The following is a 23,682-nucleotide window of genomic DNA, read 5'->3' on the forward strand; positions in this document are numbered from 1 at the left end:
GACAACAAGAGGCCCTAAGCCATAGGTCTGTTCTATTCTGAAGCCATCCAGAAGCTGCTTCAGTCTGCAGTGGAGGTTAAATAGCATCTGGGCTTCTCTGACTTGTTCCTGTCTGTCCATTGTCCCAGAAGTTGGGAATAGCAGTAGCCTAGCAGCACTCTTGCTCTGCCTCCTACATCTGGGGCTGTGAGTGGGGATGATGTAGAGCCAGTACACCAGCTCCACATCATGCAGAAACTCCTGTTCTGCTGGGATAATTCCTCACTGGCTGGGTCCATTTGCTTTACAGCTTTCTTGGGTCAGCAGAGCAAGGAAGAACCAGGCCTGCAATGAGTCAGAGAAGTAAAGAAGACAAACTATAAGTGAGTAGGAGTTCTCTTACAGTTGGAATGTTAATGTTAACATTTGTGGGTACATTCTGTCCCTAGAGTAGGGAGGGGGTGTGAAACCATAAGGACAAATTGACTGCTGCTTCTTGAAGCAGAAGAGGGGTTGTAGTATGCTGGTCACTTACCCTTCCCTGAACCCACAGAGCCTAAGTCCTATGAAGGAAGAAATAATACAGTGATGCAGCCTCTCTCTCCCCATTCACTTTATTCTGTATTCCCTGGCTTTAAGATTAAGCTTGATAAGTTTATGGAGGGGATGGTTTGATGGGATAACGTGATTTTAGTCAATAGGTCAATAACGTGCCGTCGCAGGTAATTAGTATCAATGGTCAATGCGGATCTGGCTGGAGAATCTTGCCCGCATGCTCGGGGTTCTGCTGATCGCCATATTTGGGGTCGGGAAGGAATTTTCCTCCAGGGTAGATTGGCAAAGGCCCTGGAGGTTTTACGCCTTCCTCCGCAGCATGGGGCAGGGGTCGCTTGCTGGAGGATTCTCTGCGACTTGAAGTCTTCAAATCATGATTTGGGGACTTCAACAGCTGAGTCAAGGGAGAGAATTATTCCAGGAGTGGGTGGGTCAGTTTTTGTGGCCTGCATCATGCGGGAGGTCAGACTAGATGATCATAATGGTCCCTTCTGACCTTAAAGTCTATGAGTCTATGAGGTAGCTCTGCCTATTCAGTGCTCCAGGCCTTGTCTATATTAAAAAGTTGAACTGATTCATTTTAGTTAAATAGATGCAACCCCCATGTGTGGACACTCTTATTTTGGTTTTAAACTACCTTATATCATCAATTCATCTTATGTTAGTAAGGAACCTGTGTAAGCTAAATCAATATAAGGCACACTCTTAAAGCAAAATAAAAGTGTCCACCCAAGGGGGTTGCAACTATTTAACTAAAGTTGAGTTAAATGGATACAATTTTCTTATGAAGAAAAGACCCTAGAAAATAGGATATCCCTCCTAAGGATATGCCATCCCTTAGCAATTTTTTTACCAATAGGGAAGAACTAGAAACACAGCTCTGTGAAGGTATTGACTTTCAAGAAAATGAACTTACAAGGATTAAAGTAATCTAGTCCTCATTGTTCCATAGAAATACATATTTCAATCCACATGAAGTGAATGTTTCAATTTAGAGTTTTAAAAAAAAAACTTACCAGATAACGTGAAAGTGGGGAGAGATCTAAACAAGGAGGTACAATACAGTCAGTTAAGGCTTGCAAGGAAGAGGCAAAACAGCAAAAACATAGAATACATATAAGCAGACAGCTGGAAATCTAGGTTCCTTTTTCATCTCCTGGGCATTTACTTCTAATTGTGAAAGGAATTATCAGAATCAGAAATAGATATTGATCACTGTAACTGTTGTGTTTTCAAGCACCATTTCCCTCTCATAGTCTTACAAACATGTTTTCTCTTTTTGTTTGACTATGTAGGCTCCCTTTTTTTCTATTTTCTTCTTTTTCTTTTTTTACAGGAAGAGAGCTGCCACTCCTGTCCAGAATTTGCCGAGAGATCACTCTGTGTCATTCTTTCAGCATGGATTACAGTGTTGTGATGCACTTCAGAAAATCTACTGACATTGCTGCATTGTGTGGAACATCTGCCCTTTTCTTTCAAATATAGATCTCACTGACAAAGGCACAATTATTGTAAACTTCTTCCTGTAATGACTGGGATCCCTTTGAAATTGATCCAGGGACTGTTGTATGTAGAATATGGCTGTCTAGGTATTCTTTTGTGTGTAAGGTGAAGGGAAACAATAACACCCATTCTCCATGGGCTGTCCTGGTTGCAGAAAAAATTGTGGATTCAATTCAACATCTCATTGAAGTAATCCTTTATCTGGGCCCAAGGTGTATGGCTGTGCCTATTCCTATTGCCCTCCAAGCCTGCTGTTCTTAACTTTAAGGGCTTTCACAACTGTGCCCCTCCTTACTTGTCTGCTCTTATATCTTGTGTCCTTTCCCTGCTTCACCAGTGATGACAGATTTGACCCCTTGCTTGTCTCCATCTCAAACAAATAATTTTATACTTTAACCTCTATCCCTTATGCATGCAACAGTCTCACAGAACTAGTCTGTAAAGCCCCAGCCCTCTCCCCATTTAAATCCCTCCCCAAGACTTACTTCTACCATGATGGCTACCGGAAATTCCCAGATGATAATGACTAGGTAGATGCCTGTGGGGATTGCTGATATTTATTTATAAAACATTTTAAAACATATGTATATGATTTGGAACATCAAGTTAAGCACATAATAAGAACCTGTGTTTTCCACAGGCTAGCTAATATGCTCATCCTCCCTCCGCCTCTGTTTCTTAGGGCTTGTCTATACTTACCGTGCTGGTTCGGCGGCAGGCAATCAAACTTCTGGGTTCGATTTATCGCGTCTTGTCTGGACGCGATAAATCGAACCCAGAAGTGCTCGCCGTCGACTCCGGTAATCCTGCTCGGCGCGAGGAGTACGCGGAGTCGATGGGGGAGCCTGCCTGCCGCGTCTGGACCGCGGTAAGTTCGAACTAAGGTACGTCGACTTCAGCTACGTTATTCACAGCTGAAGTTGCGTACCTTAGTTCGAATTGGGGGGTTAGTGTAGACCAGGCCTTACATGTGTGTCTTGTCAAATTAAATTGTAAGCTCTCCAGGGAAAGGGCTGTACACACATTTGCACACATAATACCAGGCATGTGTCCTTGTACAGGATCCTGAGCCTGGTGGTTAGAATATTCACCAAGGATGTGGGAGACCCAGTTCCCATGTTCCAGTGATGATGTAATTATTTATTTACAGTGCAGCAATTTCAACAGGAGAGACTGAGGGAGCACTGCATCAGAATAGCCCATAGCCCAGTGATTAGAGTACACACCTGAGAGGTGGCAGATCCCTCTTCAAATCCCTTCTCCTGCTCAGGCACAGGGGGGACCTGAATGCAGGGTCTCCCACATCTCAGGTGAGTACCCTAACTGCTGGGCTAAAAGTCCTCCACACACCCAGTTGGCATCTTCCATTGGCTAGCTTAGACAGATCCCTGCCTAGCATGATTTTGTGAACCATTCCAAGGTGCCGGTCTTTTCCCCATGCATTGTATAGGGAGCCTAAGCGCTTAACTTAGGGTTTGTGAATTCCAGTGATTTTCTAGACACCTAAAAGTTAGGTGCTGTGACACTCAGCGCTGCAATGCCTAACTCCTTTTGTGCATCCTGGCCTCTGTGACTGTCTTCAAGACTTGTTAGGATCTGTTCGCCTTTGATGGCTTAGCCTCCTTTTTTGCATTTCTTTTTTGTCTTGGCTTTTGTTTTTGATGACAGATTGGCTTGTTCTTTCTGGGCCACTGGAGGCAGTTCTCTGTTTTGTCATCATTACCCTATCCTGTGTAAGAGGGCCAGTGATCTGATAAGCACCATACAAATAAAAGCAAACCTCTGATTTTTATGATAGACAAGTTGCACTAGTTAATGGTGTTAAATGAGGACATTGCAATTACATGCAGTGGATATATAGTATTCCCTTCTATAGACGATTTAACCTTTTATTAGTTCAAAACCCTAATGAGGGCTACAGAATAAAACAACCCAAAGCAGTATGTTGATGTCAGACACAGCAGGAGGATTGAAAAGAATACCTAGTAGCAGGGCCAGGTCCAGCATTTCTGCCGCCCCAAGCCAAAAAAAAAAAAAAAAAAAACGACCACAACCAGCGGGGGCAAATGGAAAAAAAAAAAAAAAAAAAGCCACAATCGGCGGCGGCCACCCCTCTCCCTTGGCCGCCCTAAGCACCTGCTTGTTAAGCTGGTGCCTGGAGCCAGCCCTGCTAGTAGCAAGGACTTGGTTTGTATAAGACACTTTAATGTTGAATGTAAACTTCTAAATGTCCCAGTGGAGTCCGGGATTCTCATTTAAACAAGCCAGATGATTTCAGAATAATATAGCAGAACTTTGTGTTGTGTAATATATAACATTAGCAGCATATGGAAATATAAATTCGTACATCAAGATTAAAATCAATCTGCACGTACACAGATTTCATTTCTAATCAAAGTTACAGTAGATTTTTATAATCAGCCTTGCACTTATGACAAACTTTAATGTATCATATTGTCACTTGATTAATATGAGCATATCCTGTCTTCAGTAAAAAATATATATGAAGCCTAATATCCTTCCAAGTAGACTGGTGGTCTAAGTAGCTTTATATTCTACCAGACAGTGACAAGTCAACTTCAGAAATTGTTCTTGCACTCTTAACCTGGGATAGCAGGAGCTGGACATTCAATCCCTGTGGAGGCAGAGACAAACGCTTGTCACTTTATAGTGACTCATCTGGATGTTTAGGCAGCACTACTGATTAGCAAAGCCTGGTATCCAGATCTCTTTTATCAGCTAGCGAGTCATTATGCCATGAGTTTGCAGAGAAGGTGGAACAGGAAAAAAGAAGTTTTTTTTTTTTTAATTCTGTTTTTATTGTAAATTATTAGAATAGATAGCTGGTGCACCACCAGTGAAAACATTTGTGTGAGATACTCATACTTCAAATGAAGTTACTGTAGTGTAGTAAATGCTTTGTGGCTGATGTAAAGTCTAACTGCATTGTTTGTCATAGTTGTGTGCGTAACAAGCTATTTGAAAATTTCCTGCTAATACTGTTGTATAAGTCAACTCTTCTCTAATTTAAATAAGGAAGTGAACTTGGATTACTTAATGTTTTCACAGAAGAATAGGGTTAAAATGTACGTGATTCTCACTGAATTCAATGTATTTTATGAAAATGAAAAATATGCTGCAATTTTTCTCTGTTTTAGATGGGATTTGCATAGATCTTTGAGATCAGATAATGAGGCAAGTTTCTGTTACCTTCTTGAACATTCTGCTATACTGTAAGACTCTTCCTGTCCCCACTCCCACCATGAGCATGACAACTTTTGCCAATGGGCATTGCAATATTATATTCTCTTTTCAAAGCAAGTTAAAAATAAATCCTTTGCCTCAGAACCAAATAACCAAGAAGCCCACTCATTAGTCTTTTGGCCAACCTAAAATTGCAAAAAATGCCAATTCTTCACATATTCACTGAAGATTTATCCCTCTTATCCTATTTGAATGCTTCCCATATACTTAACTCCATGCCTATTAGAGTAGCATATGATGTACCTGTGTATACTTATCTGTACATACTTTTTCTAACTATTACTTTAAAGTTAAAAGAAAAGAGTTAAGTTTGCAAATAAGTGCTATACTTGTTAAGGACAACACTTTGGGCAGAAGATGTTGTCCTCAATGGGAACTATTTGCTTCTGTTTGTAAACTTAGTGGGCAAAAGAGAGGCTGGCAGAGGAGCCTGTCGTAACATCTTGACAAATCCACTCCAAGTAAGGTAGGGGTCTAAAGTTCTTCCTTAGCATGAAACACTATATTCAACTCCTTTTCCCGCTCAAAGAAACACCTCAAACTACATTATTTTGTTATTATGTGAGTTTTATTTTAGATGCTACTGCTCATCCAGAGTTCCATTCTCCTTTGTCTTCATCTTGGTGGCCACCTGAGTCTAAAATATTTGGTTAAAGTTACCAGCAGTTGAATGGGTAGATAGAGTGCACAGGTGGGTTGGAGGGGTCTGTAGTGCAATACTAACTGGTAACATATACAGTATGTACAGCTTTCTATAATTAATCCATGCATTTTTGCATTCATTATTTGTAAGGCAGTTTAAAAAAGGATTTTCAAAACTCCACTGACCAGTTGCTCCTGAATAATAGTGGGCTGCTGAGGCTGTGCAAACGGCTTGGCTTTAATTAATATTTCCTGGCAATATTTTGCCTTTTCACAATATAAAATTACAATACAATATAAAAATAATACATCTTTTCATCACAGGAACTCTTCAACACTGTCAAGTGCAATTTCAGTATTTTAATGCTTTGGATTTAAGCTTCAGGTCCATTTTTAAAGTGCAAATTCTGCTGGGAGCAAGTTTCCAGAGTTTTCTTAGAGTATCATGTTCTGTACAAAAGACTAAGCTCTTGATCTTGCTCCTCAGGAGGGTCTGCATTTTAAATGAGCAATGCTCTTTTCCCCCCTTCCTATGAGAGAGCCCATCCAATGGTTGTTAAGGATACTCCAGTTCCTCTTACTGTGGATGTAGTTAATGGGATGCCATAAATTTACATCATTAAGCTCTGAGTTCATCTTTACATTTCACTCTGAGAGATAGGCTCAGTTCCATTTTCACAAATGCTTTTCTCATTTTCCATTTTCTTCTTTTCATCCTCATCAAGTTGGGCTTCAATCTCAACTGGATCCACATAGGTGTAAAAATAAGCCATGATGGAAAATATAATGCAAACTGCCATCAGTAAAGCAGCAAACAGCACGTATTCTGCCCACTGTAAAGAAACAAACGTTATTATTTATCTATAGGCATTTCTATGGTTCACTATCATAATGCTATTTTACTGTAAACAAACAGACATTCCTGAATTGGTTCAAAAGATAGACAATAATTCTATCTATATTCTCTCTCTCTCACACACACACACAAAGAATTATGATGTGGCTTTAGAAGGGACTAGGTACCCAAATTAATGCACTTTGGACTTTTGAGATCTGTCCAGCTATCTCATGTACATCTAAAAATAAACCAAAGTATAAAGTCTGGGCATGCTGAGAAGGCTCTACAGCATCACCTGGAACAGACTGCAGAGTTACTGATTGACTGCAGATGAATCTCTATATAGTTCTTTGTCTAGAACTGTATTTACCCTAGTGCAATGGTTTTCAACCTCTTTTCATTTGCAGACCTTTAAAAAATTACGAATGGAGATGTGGACCCCTTTGGAAATCTTAGACATAGTCTCTGGACCCTCCGGGTCCGTGGACCACAAGTTGAAAACCACTGCCCTAGTGGGAGCTAAACAGGCATGATCTTATTCCCACTGAAGTCTATGGCAAAGCTTTCACTGATTGCAGTGAGTGCAACTCGAACCCTCACATTCACGCAACCTTTCTGTTCTGTGTTTGTACAGCACCTAGCGCAATAGAACACTGGTCATGATGAAGTCTCCTAGGCACTACAGTAATACAAATATATAACAAATTAATTAAATAAGTACTCAAGAGTGGAAAACCTTAATTAATCATGTTTTGTTTTCTTGCTGCTCAGCCTAGCAGGGGTCAGGAACGTCCTAAAAGTCCACGTTTAAGAAGGGGGTCATTTTTCCCCCCTGAACTGAAGCCTTCTAATTAGAGTGACACTGATACTTTCTGAAGGGATCCTGCCTAGTCCTCTTTGGCCAGAAGAACAGTGACTCTGATGCCAGGTGCTGAAGGTAGAGGTTTTTAAATAATGGGAGGGCAGAAAGGGATTCTGTAGGCCTCATCTGTGGATAGCAGAGGAACCCTGGTGGGTAGAGATTAAAAACATGTTTTTCCTGGGCTGCCCTATTATTGTCCCATTAGCCCAGCTGAGCTTCTACCATTTGCAGGAGTAGTCTTCCCCTCCTCGTGATCACTGTAGTAATTTCTCTTTTAGGGTCCTGCACTTAGGACAGAAGAATCCCATGCATTACTACAGGCTTGGGACCGACTGGCTAAGAGGCAGTTCTTCAGAAAAGGACCTGGGGAATACAGTGGATGAGAAGTTGGATATGAGTCAGCAGTGTGCCCTTGTTGCCAAGAAGGCTAACAGCATATTGGACTGCATTAGTAGGAGCATTGCCAGCAGGTCGAGGGAAGTGATTATTCCCCTCTATTTGGCACTGGTGAGGCCACATCTGGAGTATTGCGTCCAGTTTTGGGCCCCCCACTACAGAAAGGATGTGGACAAATTGGAGAAAGTCCAGCGGAGGGCAATGAAAATGATTAGGGAGCTGGGGCACATGAGTTATGAGGAGAGGCTGAGGGACTGGGTTTATTTAGTCTGCAGAAGAGAAGAGTGAGGGGGGGATTTGATAGCAGCCTTCAACTACCTGAAGGGGGGGGTTCCAAAGAGGATGGAGTTCGGCTGTTCTCAGTGGTGGCAGATGACAGAACAAGAAGCAATGATCTCAAGTTGCAGTGGGGGAGGTTTAGGTTGGATATTAGGAAAAACTATTTCACTAGGAGGGTGGCGAAGCACTGGAATTGGTTACCAAGGGAGGTGGTGGAATCTCCATCCTTAGAGTTTTTAGGCCCAGCTTGACAAAGCCCTGGCTGGGATGATTTAATTGGGGTTGGTCCTGCTTTGAGCAGGGGGTTGGACTAGATGACCTCCTGAAGTCCCTTCCAACCCTGATATTCTATGATTCTATGATTTGCAACTTTCAAAAGGGCTGAACTAGCCTGTTTCATGAACAGTGCAGGAATTAGGAGTAGAAAAAGCTTGGGGGGGGACACAGCTGGCAGGAACTCCTAATAATTTTTTTTTAAAAGAAGAGTAGTTTTAAAATGAATCTTGGAAGAACTAGAGAGTTCCAGCAGAATCTTAAGCAGGTGCTCCAAACTCCAATCCACCAACTATCTCTCTCCCATATAGTAAGGAAAGCGACTCTTCATGGTATGTAACCAAGGATATGAAGGAGCCCCTCCTCAGAACTGTATCTTAATATAGCACCCAGAAAATCTGGTCAGTGTATACTGTATAGTATACACATCAGACATTATCTAAATAGGTCACAACAGCTTGTGTGATAATGTTAGTTACCCAATTATCTCAGTGTTCTTCATATGGTCTAGTGAGGCCTTTACATCTGACCTGAGGTCACTCAATGGTAATTCTGCATGGCTGACTGTGGGTTTCAATGACTCTCTTCCAGCTAGTGGGTTTTTTTTAATCACATGCTCTTGTTATAATAACTAAAAATCCACCATAGTAACGAAATGATGCAAAAAAGAAGGTTATGAGGCTTATCTATGATTGTTCCCCCCTGTACCATAGCTGTATAGTATACTGAACTGATATAGTAAGCAATAAGAATACACTATACCAATACAGTTTTGTGCTAATGTCTATTTACCTGCTCACTGAGTTTTGATGCCCCAGCCACAATAAGAACAATGATGTTACCAACAGCCACAGTCAGCAGCCAGCCTGCCTGAAGCACCGATTTCATGTTGGAAGGTGCCTGCAGAAACAAGATATTTAATTGAATTGCTTTGCACCTTAACACATCTTATAAAAGTAGATTATGTAGGTTCATGTTCAATCTTCAAAGTTTAGCTGATTCTTAACATTAACCTGGGTAAAGAATGTGAGCGAAGCCAAACAGCAAAAATTAAGATGTTTGTACACCAATGCGAGGAGCCTAGGTAACAAAATGGAGGAACTAGAGTTACTGGTGCAGGAAGTGAAACCAGATATTATAGGGATAACAGAAACATGGTGGAATAGTAGTCATGACTGGAGTACAGGTATTGAAGGGAATGTGCTGTTTAGGAAAGACATAAATAAAGGCAAAGGTGGTGGAAAAGCATTGTATATCAACGATGAAGTAGACTGTAAAGAAATAAGGAATGGAATGGATAAGACAGAGTTTGTCAGGGCAAAAACCACATTGGGGAAGAAAGCTACTAGAGCCTCCCCTGAGATAGTGCTTGGGGTGTGCTATAGACCACCGGATCTGATTTGGATATGGATAGAGACCTTTTTAATGAAGTAAATACTAATGGGAGACTTTAACTTCCCAGATATAGATTGAAGGACAAGTGCTAGTAATAATCATAGGGCTCAGATTTTCCTAGATGCGATAGCTGATGGATTCCTTCACCAAGTAGTTGCTGAACCAACAAAAGGGGATGCCATTTTAGATTTGGTTTTGGTGAGTAGCGAGGACCTCATAGAAGAAATGGTTGTAGGGGACAACCTTGGTTCGAGCGATCATGAGCTAATTCAGTTTAAACTAAATGGAAGAATAAAAAATAGATCTGTGACTAGGGTTTTTTATTTCAAAAGAGCTAACTTTAAAAAAATTAAGGAAATTAGTTAGGGAAGTGGATTGGACTGAAGAACGTGTGGATCTAAAGGTGGAGGAGGCCTGGAATTACTTCAAGTCAAAGTTGCAGAAACTATCAGAAGCCTGCATCCCAAGAAAGGGGGAAAAATTCATAGGCAGGGGTTGTAGACCACGCTGGATGAGCAAGCATCTCAGAGAGGTGATTAAGAAAAAGCAGAAAACCTACAAGGAGTGGAAGATGGGAGTGATCAGCAAGGAAAGCTACCTTATTGAGGTCAGAACATGTAGGGATAAAGTGAGAAAGGCCAAAAGCCATGTAGAGTTGGACCTTGCAAAGGGAATTAAAACCAATAGTAAAAGGTTCTATAGCCATATAAATAAGAAAAAAACAAAGAAAGAAGTGGGACCGCTAAACACTGAGGATGGAGTGGAGGTTAAGGATAATCTAGGCATGGTCCAATATCTAAACAAATACTTTGCCTCTGTCTTTAATGAGGAGCTTAGGGATAATGGTAGGATAACAAATGGGAATGAGGATATGAAGGTAGATATTACCACATCCGAGGTAGAAGCCAAACTTGACCAGATTAATGGGACTAAATCGGGGGCCCAGATAATCTTCATCCAAGAATATTAAAGGAACTGGCACATGAAATTGCAAGCCCATTAGCAAAAAAAAATGTTAATGAATCTGTAAATTCAGATTCATTACCGTATGACTGGAGAATTGCTAACATAGTTCCTATCTTTAAGAAAGGGAAAAAAAGTGATCCGGGCAACTACAGGCCTGTTAGTTTGACATCTGTAGTATGCAAGGTCTTGGAAAAAATTTTGAAGGAGAAAGTAGTTAAGGACATTGAGGTCAATGGTAATTGGGACAAAATACAACATGGTTTTACCAAAGGTAGATAGTGCCAAACCAACCTGATATCCTTGTTTGAGACGGTAACAGATTTTCTAGACAAAGGAAACGCAGTGGATCTAATTTACCTCGATTTCAGTAAGGCATTTGATACAGTTCCACATGGGCACTTATTAGCTAAATTGAAAAAGATGGGGATCAATATGAAAATTGAAAGGTGGATAAGGAACTGGTTAAAGGGGAGACTACAACGGGTGGTACTGAAAGGTGAACTGTCAGGCTGGAGGGAGGTTACTAGTGGAGTTCCTCAGGGATCAGTTTGGGGACCAATCGTATTTAATCTTTTTATTACTGACCTTGGCACAAAAAGTGGGAATGTGCTAATAAAGTTTGCGGATGACACAAAGTTGGGAGGTATTGCCAATACAGAAAAGGACCAGGATATCATACAGGAAGATCTGGATGACCTTGTAAACTGGAGTAATAGTAATAGGATGAAATTTAATTGTGAAAAGTGCAAGGTCATGCATTTAGGGATTAATAACAAGAATTATTGTTATAAGCTGGGGACGCATCAGTTGGAAGTAACAGAGGAGGAGAAGGACCTTGGAGTATTGGTTGATCACAGGATGACTATGAGCCACCAATGTGATATGGCTGTGAAAAAAGCTAATGCGGTCTTGGGATGCATCGGGAGAGGTATTTCCAGTAGAGATAAGGAGGTGTTAGTACCGTTACACAGGGCACTGGTGAGACCTCATCTGGAATACCGTGTGCAGTTCTGGTCTCCCATGTTTAAGAAGGATGAATTCAAACTGGAACAGGTACAGAGAAGGGCTACTAGGATGATCCGAGGAATGGAAAACCTGTCTTATGAAAGGAAACTCAAAGAGCTTGGCTTGTTTAGCCTAACCAAAAGAAGACTGAGGGGAGATATGATTGCTCTCTATAAATATATCAGAGGGATAAATACCAGGAAGGGAGAGGAATTATTTAAACTCAGTACCAATGTGGACACAAGAACAAATGGATATAAACTGGCCATCAGGAAGTTTAGACTTGAAATTAGACAAAGGTTTCTAACCATCAGAGGAGTGAAGTTCTGGAACAGCCTTCCAAGGGGAGCAGTGGGGGCAAAAGACATATCTGGCTTCAAGACTAAGCTTGATAAGTTTATGGAGGGGATGGTATAATGGGATAGCCTAATTTTGGCAACTAATTGGTGTTTGACTATTAGCGGTAAATATGCCCAATGGCCTGTGATGGGATGTTAGGTGGGGTGGTATCTGAGTTACTACAGAGAATTCTTTCCTGGATGTCTGGCTGGTGAGTCTTGCCCAAATGCCCAGGGTTTAGCTGATGGCCATAGTTTGGGTCGGGAAGGAATTTTCCTCCAGGGCAGATTGGTTGAGGTCCTCGGGGTTTTTCGCCTTCCTCTGCAGCGTGGGGCATGGGTCACTTGCTGGAAGATTCTCTGCACCTTGAAGTCTTTAAACCATGATTTGAGGACTTCAATGGCTCAGACATAGGTTTGATACAGGAGTTGGTGAGTGAGATTCTATGGCCTGCGTTGTGCAGGAGGTCAGACTAGATGATCATAATGGTCCCTTCTCACCTTAAAGTCTATGATTCTATGAAATGCTGCTGATTTTTATTTAAAGAATTGTGGGAAGGGCAGGGAAAGATTGTGGAAGCAGTAAATTTCCAGTATTGCTTATAATACTGCAATTATTGTGTACAATGAGTGATTAACAAGCATATTTTACATATGACTCAAACTCACTGGGTACAAAATTGTTGCTGAAATCAGAGTTCACAATAACAAATCAAATTATATCTGTCTAGGTACTTATAAGGTACCCATCACAACAGTATATGAGCACAACATGTTACAGTACATATACTATTCATCAGAATGAAAGGAAAAGGACATAAAAAAGAAAAAGCACTCATGGCTAATATGTGAGACAAATTGGAGTGTCTTAAAAAATAAGGGGAGAGAAATTATTTAGGGTGATAAAGTGGTACACAATTAAACTGATGCAAAAGGCTCTTATTTCAGTTTAAATAAGATTTGTTTTGTTTTAGCTTAAATTGACAAGGGACACTTTGAAGCTAAAACAAAATAAACCACTCTGAAATAAGAGTGTCCACACAGGAGTTTAAAGAGCAATTTAAATTAAACTAGCACAACGTATGTGTGTACACAAGGTCTCAGTATCTATTCATTCTGTTTTTAGCTTTTCCCCACCCAGAGCTGGCTCCATAACAAGAAGCAGTACAGCCCTGGTGCCAAGAGTTTCCATTGGCAGGCAGTTTGTATGATGGAGTGACCTGAAGACTGGTGGTCAGATCATCAGCTACTGTAAATCAAATAGTCTGATGAAATCAACACAGAAGTCATTGAAAAATGCTAATTTACGCCAACAAAAAATCTGGCAACTTCTGATTCGCATAGATGGTGGTGACGATTATTTTTCTTTAGTGATAGTCTAATTGTTTTTCTGTCTGCTTGGTAAGACTATTACATTCATCAGTAAAAGGTGAAGACATATCTCAGGAATACTAATGTTATTGATGGAAAACCTCCTACCTGAGAATAGGAAAATGCCAGTCCAGTGACAGAGAAGACCACTTCACCACATGTCATAATGAAGTACTGAGGGATCTGCCAAGCCATGTGAACTGTATTGGGTTGGATATCTTCAACGTATCTGAGTTCTAGTCTGTTGTTGTTACACTGAAGAAATAATAATGAAAATGGTACATTAAAAAACAATGATGAAAATGCTGCATGTTTTCTAAAGATAAAAATATGCTATGAGATTTTCATCAGGGAGCAACCCTCCCATCTATGTTAAAATAAATCAACAGTGCATAGAGAATTTTAAATTAGTGATAATTTTGTGACTGAGTCCATATTAAGACCTTTAAGCCCTGGGTATCTGACCAGACTCCAGGTTTTTAAGTCTGTTAGGCAGAAACTAGAACCCCTACATTATTAACTGATTCACCATACGTATTTTGATTCAGAATGCAACCCATTACCTCCATTATTATTTTTATAGTTTATTAAAACTACATTAAGATAAAATATTCTAATATGTGAGATAAGTCCATATAGTTATTTTATATTTCAGCAATAACAGGTAATTTGTTCAATGGCAATTAAAACAAAATTAAGAAGTAGTGTAACACAAAAGTTATTCTGCATCTTCTAGCAGCACTGGCAATTTACCTCTTGAATTACAATAGTGTATGCACTGCCATATCCAAATGGTATTGACTGATTTTTGCAAGTCAGTGAATTGTCTCCAAAAACAACAATCTCTTTTCTGAAAAACAAAGAAGTTAATCTAAATAACTCTGGAATTAATTGTACTTACATAATAATACCATGAATTCCATGTACTTTTTCTGAAGACAAAGACTATTTTTTTTTCCTGGAAGTCTTTGGATTAAGGTAAAGCAAAATACTTACACGCCTCTTGTAAAGGATGTATAATTGGTGGCAGAAAAATTCTTCACATCTGCAAGATAAGTACTACCCATTGTGATGTTGATGGTTGAAGCCAAATTGTTTATAAATCTTTACAAAACAAAAAGAATATAATACTTGCTTATAAAACATGACAACATAAGTAAAACTTACACAAAGCTAACATTCTTTACATTATATGCTGGCAATGCAACAGATATTTGAAATAATTTTCCTCCCCCAGCTCATCTGAATAGATTTTGATCATTTTTAAATGACGTTTTCTCTTCTCTTTAAAAATTTATAGCTGATGCAAGAAGCAAAACAGAATCCATCTCCCTTTCCAGATGAGTCAATAAGTTAAAACCTGTTTTTTTCAGTAACAAATGAAAATTCAGGTTGAAGATGCACAGGAAGCAGAAACAAGATATTGACTATAAAGATGCCATTTTAACACTCAGCTGAAGTAAAGCAAATGTTTATTAACGATACCTGATTTGATTTTTTCCATCTTCTGACTTTGATGTAAGGCCATCAAGCAGCTAGTGGAAAAGACAATTATCATTAATAAGATATTTGTGTTGGTATCTTTGACATGCTATGATGCGCACTATTATGTACCAATATCCACTATCTCTTACTTCAGAATAAGACTCCAAGGGTAGATCCACAGAGTTAGGCCAGTGTCTAACTACTACTTTTGGTGCCTAAATACAAAACTTAAATCCTCATAACTTCAGCTGCCATCTAACTCTATAAGCAACAAAATTTCCACTGGTAAAGTCCCCATGGCACCTAACTTTCTGCTGGTGGGCATGTGCTAAGACACCTTAATACTAATGTTCAGCTCACACCTCAGCCCCAGTAGGATCCCCCACATATCTCACCTGTGGGGCCTGATCTGGTAGGCATTCTCAGAAGCTGTCTACCAGGTTGGACCCCAAACAAAACAGAAGAGGAGGTGATGCCAGTGCTCCCCTTACGCTTAATAAAGCAGGATATGGGAGAGACCCAGGTTCAAATCCCCACTATGCATGAGCTGGAGCAAGAATTGAACACAGGACTCCTACCTCACTGCCCTAACCACTGGGCTATACAGTATTTTGGGATGGGCCTCTCTCAAACACTCCTGTTGAAGCCATTCCACTTTGTATGAAATATTTAAATATTAATTGGGCCAGAGAGAGAGTCATTGTTACTCTCTCTAGGGCACTCACTTATAAGACCCAGGTTCCAATCCCTGCTCCAATGGCTAAGTATTTCATAAAAAGTGGAACAGCTTCAAGAAAAGAGTAGTCTATAGCTCAGTGGTTGGGGCACTCACATGGAACATAAGAGAGTTGCATTCAAATCCCTGCTCCAGCTCATGCAGAGAGAGAGAACTGAACCATGGGCTTCCACATTTTGGGTGAGTGGTCTAACTACTGGGCTTAAAAGTGGCACTACCACCACCTAATTTTTATTTATTTATTTTGTGAAAAAGGACTGACTTAAGCACCTAAATCGAGGAGATGGTTCATGGCTGTGAATCTTTAGCAGAGGGAGGTGCCTCCTGCTCATCCAGAGATGGGCACCTACCTCTGGCATTTCCTATTGACTAGCTTGGGCAAACCCCCACCCCAATCAGCTTGCTGACTTTTGTGAATTCCTTTCTTAGGGTCTTACTTTCCCTATGCACTGGATAGGGAGATGTGTTGCTTAACTTGGGGCTGTGGATTCCACGAGCTGACAGGGCACCTCAATGCTAGGTGCTGTATCATGGAGGCCTGGTCAACACTGAAAATTTAGATCAACATAGCTATGTCATTCAGGATCGTGAAAAATTCACATCCCAGCATGCCGTAGCTATGCTGATCTAACCCCTGGGGTAGATGTGAGCAAGTCAACAGAAGAATGTTTCTACCAACCTCGCTACCACTGCTCAAGGAGGTAGATTATCTACATCAATAGAAAAGCCCATGCCAACACTGTAGGAAGCACCGGTGTTACAGCAGCATAGCTACAGCATCATAGCTGTGCTGCAATAACACTAAGTCCCTTTTGTGGACCTGCCCCCAAGTCTCATCTTTAGAGTTTTGTTAATACATGTGATTGTTGTGAAGCATGAAACTAAGACCATCCATTTAAAATTATTTATGTTTATCCAGAAATGTTTAAACTATATATTAAATTACATTAAACTTCACTTGAGATTAACTCTCTCCATTTAAGAAGATTGGAAGGGTATACTAACTAGGAATTAAACAAGCTTACCAATTCAGTTTGGATGCCACCTGTATTTTTTAGTATAAGAGTATGACGTTCTTTTCCCGGAAAATTAAGAGACTGAGTTAAGGTTTGATTTCCATAGGCTATATTCATTCCTGTTAAGCTAGTAGTGTCAAATGTCATATAGTTTGTCTATATAAAAAAAAAGAGAGAGAACATTTGCTATGTATATTCACATAACTGTGAGTCTGTCTATGCATTTATCAGAATCCTGCTGACTCAAGAGTTCTGAAATTTATTAGGTATGTTGCACATGATCTCTGGTACTTCATACAAGTCTCATAAATCTCACTGAAGATTTTTGTTCAGTTTTCTGCATCTAAAACCACTGTAATCATTTTGTCCATAAATGGTTTTGGTTCATTTCTTTCTTCACACAGACCTTTCCACCCCCACGCAATCCCATTTTGGGTTGAGACCCCCACGGTTACAAAACCATGAAATTTCAGATTTAAATATCTGAAACCATTAAATTTATGATTTTTTAAATCCTATGACAATGTAATTGACCAAAATGGACCGTGAATTTGGTAGGGCCCTACTCATAGAGTGTGGGAAAGGAAGTATCTCTGCATTGCTAAACCTCCATAAGAACTGGTACTCGTTAACATCCTTGTTGAAAGTCTCAGCAGACAATCCAAAGACTGTATGGTATGGAGGCTGCACTATCGTTGAATGCTTCCTCCAGAACAAGGTTGAGGCACATTGGCACTGCCATGTGGAAAATTCTGCACTGTCTCTGTTGGTGCTGTACCTGTACCATGGTTAAACAGAGGACTTCACACCTCTGTATCAATTTAACATCTGGTGGGAGCAACAAGTTTACTTAGAAATAGAAGGAAAATTATCAGCACTTCCACATACTGCTGTGAATGAAATTCTTGGTACTCTGAAGTCTGGGTGAAGGAAGAAATGAACCAATTATGTGAATTCCAATACTAGGGGGTTGCTGTGGGGGATATTGTGCTGCTGCCTTCAGAGCTGGGCAGCCAGAAGGCAGCTGCAGGCCAGGCACCCAGCTCCTGAAGGCAGCACCACCTCCAGCAGCAGAGCAGAAGGAAGGATGGCAATACCATACCATGTGACACGCACTTCTGCGCTGCTGCTGGCAGCAGCGCTCCTTTCAGAGTTGGATTCCCAGCCAGGAACCATGGAGCTTCCTGCATCCAGGGAAGGTTCCCAGAGATGAATCTGACCCAGCCTTGGGAGTGGCCCATGCAGAGGAAGAGGAAGTCCTGTCCTTCCCTAGCCCCTCCAGGACTAGCAGCAGGAGCCCAGCATTTGGGAATTAAAGGATCTTTGTGCAGGCTATGTGTGTGTGTAGGGAGGGGGAGGGTTTGACCACGGCACCCCCCTGACCATGGGGCCCTGCACAGTAGCCCACTTGCCCACCTGTAAGGCCAGCCCTGGCTCCCCCCCACCCTCTAAAGTGACGACCCACCCATACCATGCCACCTCACTTCTGCACTGCTGCTGGCATCGCCGCTTCCTTCAGAGCTGGGCTCCCAACCAGCAGCCACCGCTCTCCGGCTGCCCAACTCTGTGAAATCTGGTCTCCCCTACAATAGCCAGATTTCACAAGGGAGACCAAATTTCAGAGTTTGTGACATGTTTTTCATGGCTGTGAATTTGATAGGGCCCTAACTATGAGTATGTAAAGTACAATGTGCCCTGACTTCAGTTGAAGTCTCACGCTGCTACTGTAATAGAAATTAATAATAGTAATGCATATGGATATTTGTCAGCTAGAACTGGACTGAGAGGACAAACTAATTTCACAAAGACCAACCACTAGCCATCAGATGGTAATAATTTTTATTCACCACAGACTTATCCTGAACTGGATTTGAACTGATACTCTACAGGTGGAGGACTCTCCATCCCACTGCTAAACCTTAAAATCACCCAGTCCCTCCAGAAGCATTATTTCATAGATATCACTTCTATAGAAGTGAAAAATTGACCTAAGTTATGGATGTGGAGTGAGTTCCCCTTGCTGCAGGAAAGAAATAGACTGTTTCATGAGAAGAAGAGCAAGATGGCCTGAAAACATAAACTAAATTCTGATAACTCTCACCAGCTTCTCATGCTAATAAACTTTTTTGGTCCTCTGTTTAGCAGGAAAGGAGAGCTAATAGCAGATGACATCAAAAGGCTGAGGTATTTAGTATCTATTTTGCTTCAGTCTTCACTAAAAAGGTTAATGGTGACCAGATATTTAACACAATTAATATTACCATCAGGGAAGGAGTACAAGCCAAAATAGGGAAAGAATAGGTTAAAGAATATTTAGATAAGTTAGACGTATTCAAGTCACCAGGGCTTGATGAAATTCAACCTAAGGTACTTAAGGAACTAGCTAAAGTAATCTCAGAACCATTAGCCAGTATCTTGGAGAACTCATGGAGGATGACGGGTGAGGTCCCAGAGGACCGGAGAAGGGAAAATATAATACCTATCATTAAAAAGGGGACCAGGGCAAAATCTGAAACTGAGGCCCCCACCCTTCCAAAAAATTTGCAGCCACAGAAATCATTAAACCAAGGGTGCAAAAACACTGAAGGGAGGCCAGTGTGGGAGGGGGAGTTGGAGAGCAAGCCTGTCCTGCACTCACCCTGCAGCAGCAGCAGCTCCTGTCCCGTGGGGATGGGCTCAGCTCCCTGCACCAGGCATTGCAATCTGAAGCATGGCACTGCAGTACCACTCAAGTTTGGCCCAGCTGACCCTCTGTCATGAGGGAAGGGTGGCTGGGCATAAACTGAGTGGTACTGTGACCATGTGCACCAGGTTGCAAAACCACTTGGTTTGGGGAGGCCCCTCTCTAAGAGGGGGCTTAGGGCAACCTGGTTCTTTTGCCTGCCCCCACATGGGCAGCCCTTAAGGGGAACAAAGAAAACACAAGGAATTATAGACCAGTCAGCCTAACTTTGATACTTGGAAAGATACTGAGACAAATTATTAAAAATCAACTTTGTAACCAACTAGAGGATAATAGGGTAATAAGTAATAGCCAATATAGATTTGTCAAGACCAAATCACGTCAAACCAACCTAATTTCCTTATTTGACAGGTTTACTGGTCTAGTGGATAGGTGAGAAGCAGTAGATGTGATATATCTTAATTTCAGTAAGGCTTCTGACATAGTCCCACATGATATTCTCATAAGCAAACTAGGGAAATGTGGTTTAGATGAAATTTCTATAAGGTGGCTTCAAAACTGCTATAAAGACCACACACTCAAGAGTAGTTATCAATGGTTTGTTGTCACACTAGGAAGGTGTAGCTACTGGGTAAGAAAGCCGTTTTTTTACAAAATGATTAGTGACTTTTTTCTCCAAAATTTTTATTTAAAAGTTTTTTAAAACATTGTTGAAATGGTTATCAATTTTTTCATTTACTAAAATGCAGATTTTCAGTAAACAAAACATATTTAAAAAAAAACTTGTGAAAAATTTAGAAAATAAGTTTTAATTTTTTTACCAACTCTAATCATTACTCTTTCTTACCGCCATCAGAGATTCCACAGACATATTTTCAACTCCAGGGCCAATGTCAACTTTTGCAACATCAGTGCCTAAATTTATTACTTTGATTTGGGATTGCCCTTCTTTCGGGAAGTTTGGAAGAGTTTTCTTGGTGAAAAAGAGTGAAATAAATTAAACAGTAAGTAATAAATATAATATAATATATAATATAATCACAATGACCTTAGTACTTATGAAGAAAATTGACATTTGCACGACACCTGTGATTAACACACATGGTGACAACATGTTTCCGTATGCTTCCTCACCCTTTATACTAGAAAGCCTAAGAAAAGGAACTCCTTTTTTCTCAGCAAGACTTCCACAACCCCGTAAACCTATTATCCATTTTCCTTCTGTGGTTTGCTGTCAACATCAGGACCCTTCAGGACTCAGGGTACAGGCATCAGGGGCTCCAAGGCTTTCTCACAGTCTACAACAGGCCATATTTCTGAATTCCCTTTCATCCTATCTTCTGTCCCATTTACAACAGATGATGACTAACCAGGGTGTAGCCATAAGTGGGACCCTTCAGCAGGAAGGTATCAGGCCAAAGAGAGAAACCAGGCTCCATTTTCACTTCCAACCCATTCTGACAAGAAGAAGCCACCATATTAGTGGATAAAATGGCCTTTGTACCTGTGTGCACTGAGATTTGGTAGAGCCATATGCATTTTCATTTCTTTCCCACAAGTACTACCCTACGTAGCTTTTAATGTTATCTCTTTTCCATTGTCCGCATATATCACTATAAAAAAATGCTCTCTGGTCTTTTTTTAAATTTCTATAGGTAGCTAATCATTTTGGGTGAAGTTCATCCCTGGGCACGAAGCCAGCATAGGGCTATTTAAGTCCCCCTTCCTCTCAAAACAGGACATAAAGCAAGATGGAACTACACAATTTATACCAGCTGAAGATCTAGCCCTTTAATCTTATCTTTAACAAGCAGTGTTGAAAGTAAAACTCATTGTATTCCAATGGATTCACACATTAAATCAACAGCATTTCACTCTTAATTTGTGACATCACATAGCTCTGGGGTTGTGTCACACTTACCCTCCGCTCAAAACAAATCAAAAAGGTCAGATATGCAAATGAATTCCTCAACAAACCAAACAACTAAGTCTTCTGGTTTTAAACTTTGAACTTCAATTAAAATTAAAAACCCATAACAAAGACAGATAAGAATATGCTGCTGAGGAACTCTTCTAGCTTATTAATTTTATCATAGATCACATTACATTCCATGACACATATATACCAATACGTTCTCTTCCCTCTATTTTTTATAAAAACATTCTTGGTTAATTCGTATAGAAAGAAATGATTAATTGCCATGGTTTGGACCATTTGCACTCTCACCAAAATCTGTTTAGTAATTAAAAAGCTAAATAGCAATATCATCATTTGGTTGTGTTCGGCTTAACTTACATCGATTTGCACTTGTACCAGTGCAGCAGCAACAAAAGCCAGAGATGCAAGAAACATACCAACTGTAATCTTCCTCAGGGGCCTAGTATAGCAACAAAAAACATGAATTTTAGGAGTAGTATTAATCCAAAAATTCAGCTGTGAGTCTCCATTTTCATTATGGAGAACATTAAGATGACTATTGATAGTATATTATTACCCTGTGAGTATTGATATGGTTACAGAAAATACCCTTTTAAGCCTTACATATCTCAGTGTCAGTTCCCAGTTACCATTTAGGGAAATCTAGACTCCTTGAAATTACATCACTAGTCCATTTAATAATCTGTTGCTCAAGATCTATATGGCTCATTTCTATGATTAGCCATCATCTGAACAATTATTAGGTTTGCACAGTTGACCTAAAAAGTCTGATTTACTCAGAAAGGGAACTTAACTCATTTAAGGCTGCAAAGAATAAAAAGAGCTACAGAAGTGCATAGTTATGGCCTGTACAAAAGGAAGATTACTTATTATGCATATACTACTATGTTAAAATCTGAAAAGTACTGAACTAAAAAAAATTCGGAGAGATATGGTTTTTAGGTCTAATGACATTTTAAGGAATTATTAAATTTAGTACCATGGCAATAAAAGTCAGTCTAGGGCAGGGATCGGCAATCTTTGGCACGCGTGAAGCGGTGCGGGCCGAGGGATGTGCTGGCCACTGCTTTCCGACGTCCCCATTGGCCTGGAACGGCGAATCATGGCCAGTGGGAGCTGCGATCGGCCAAACCTGCCAAAGTTTGCCGATCCCGGGTCTAGGGCAAACTATCTATTTATGGCATCAAATAATGGCTGTGGAGGGCCCATGTATGAAGGAGCCAAGTAAAATTTTCATTCCCAGGAAAGAACATAAAAGGTTCTGCCTCTCTGATGTAATCAAAATCTTAGTGGGAAGAGGATGGGAGGGCCAGCAGGTTTGCAATAGGGGAAGTTCACATTCCCACAACAATTTTCATAAATGGATAAAAGCTAAATGTAATAAATGGGTCAGAAAAGAACAGTACAGTAAGGAAATTTGATTTTTAAATTTCTCTTACCATTTCTTTATTTGATACTAAATTTATCAATAATGCCCATACATCAGTTGTGACTGTTTGTTGGGCACACTACAGTTGTAGTACTAGAAACGTGGGTTCCAGACTTATATAAAATCAATGAGGAAAGCAAGAGAATCAGAGAAAAAAATCAGGAATATACTGTAAATACCCAAAACAGGGAACTTTAATTTGAAACCCTGTAAAAATAAATTAATTAATAAATTAATTTAAAAATTCCAGTTACAAAATTCATGTAGCTTCTTTATGATGAATCACCCCTTCCTAAGACTCAGTTATGATAGAGCATCTGGCTGAATTCTAGCCTAATTTTATGTCTTCCTGCCACTGAGTCTTAACCTAGAATGACTCCTAAAAATGGGAGACCCATTGTATAGTGTATAGAATTATCTAGATTTAGGGGGAAAGCTCTTTTTTCAATTGAGTTAACTCAAATCAAGCTAACTTAGCACACTTGAAAACACTATTAAGCCAGCTTGATTGAGTAAACTCAGTGGAAAAACGTACCCTTTTCCCTTAGTTGTTTCAGCCAATGAACCTTTTCCATCTTTCCAAACTGCATTCCTATCCATGCTATATTGCTAGTAACAGATGGTGCTACATGAAGGTATACATAGCAACTCTCTCAACTAGAGCTGGTGAGGAAATGGTTTTCATGTTCCATTAATATTTTTGAGAGTTAGGAAAATTTTCCTGTCTT

General features: G+C 40.3%; 1 protein-coding gene across 1 annotated transcript in view; it reads right to left on the reverse strand.

Moving 5' to 3' along the window:
* Positions 1-6,581: 6,581 nt before the first annotated feature.
* The window catches only part of SLC15A1 (solute carrier family 15 member 1), a gene marked incomplete at its 5' end in the record, with an annotated part of 37,316 nt that continues 20,215 nt past the window's right edge, over positions 6,582-23,682 (reverse strand). Inside the window, 9 exons of the mRNA XM_024204299.1 lie at positions 6,582-6,776; positions 9,384-9,491; positions 13,775-13,921; positions 14,420-14,516; positions 14,663-14,770; positions 15,152-15,201; positions 16,913-17,059; positions 20,434-20,559; positions 21,883-21,964. Coding sequence (XP_024060067.1) covers positions 6,582-6,776; positions 9,384-9,491; positions 13,775-13,921; positions 14,420-14,516; positions 14,663-14,770; positions 15,152-15,201; positions 16,913-17,059; positions 20,434-20,559; positions 21,883-21,964 — 1,060 coding nt within the window. The remainder of the gene's footprint in view (positions 6,777-9,383; positions 9,492-13,774; positions 13,922-14,419; positions 14,517-14,662; positions 14,771-15,151; positions 15,202-16,912; positions 17,060-20,433; positions 20,560-21,882; positions 21,965-23,682) is intronic.

This window comes from Terrapene carolina, unplaced genomic scaffold, assembly GCF_002925995.2.
Source record: "Terrapene carolina triunguis isolate 2854851 unplaced genomic scaffold, T_m_triunguis-2.0 Scaffold21, whole genome shotgun sequence".
Lineage (NCBI taxonomy): Eukaryota > Metazoa > Chordata > Testudines > Emydidae > Terrapene > Terrapene triunguis.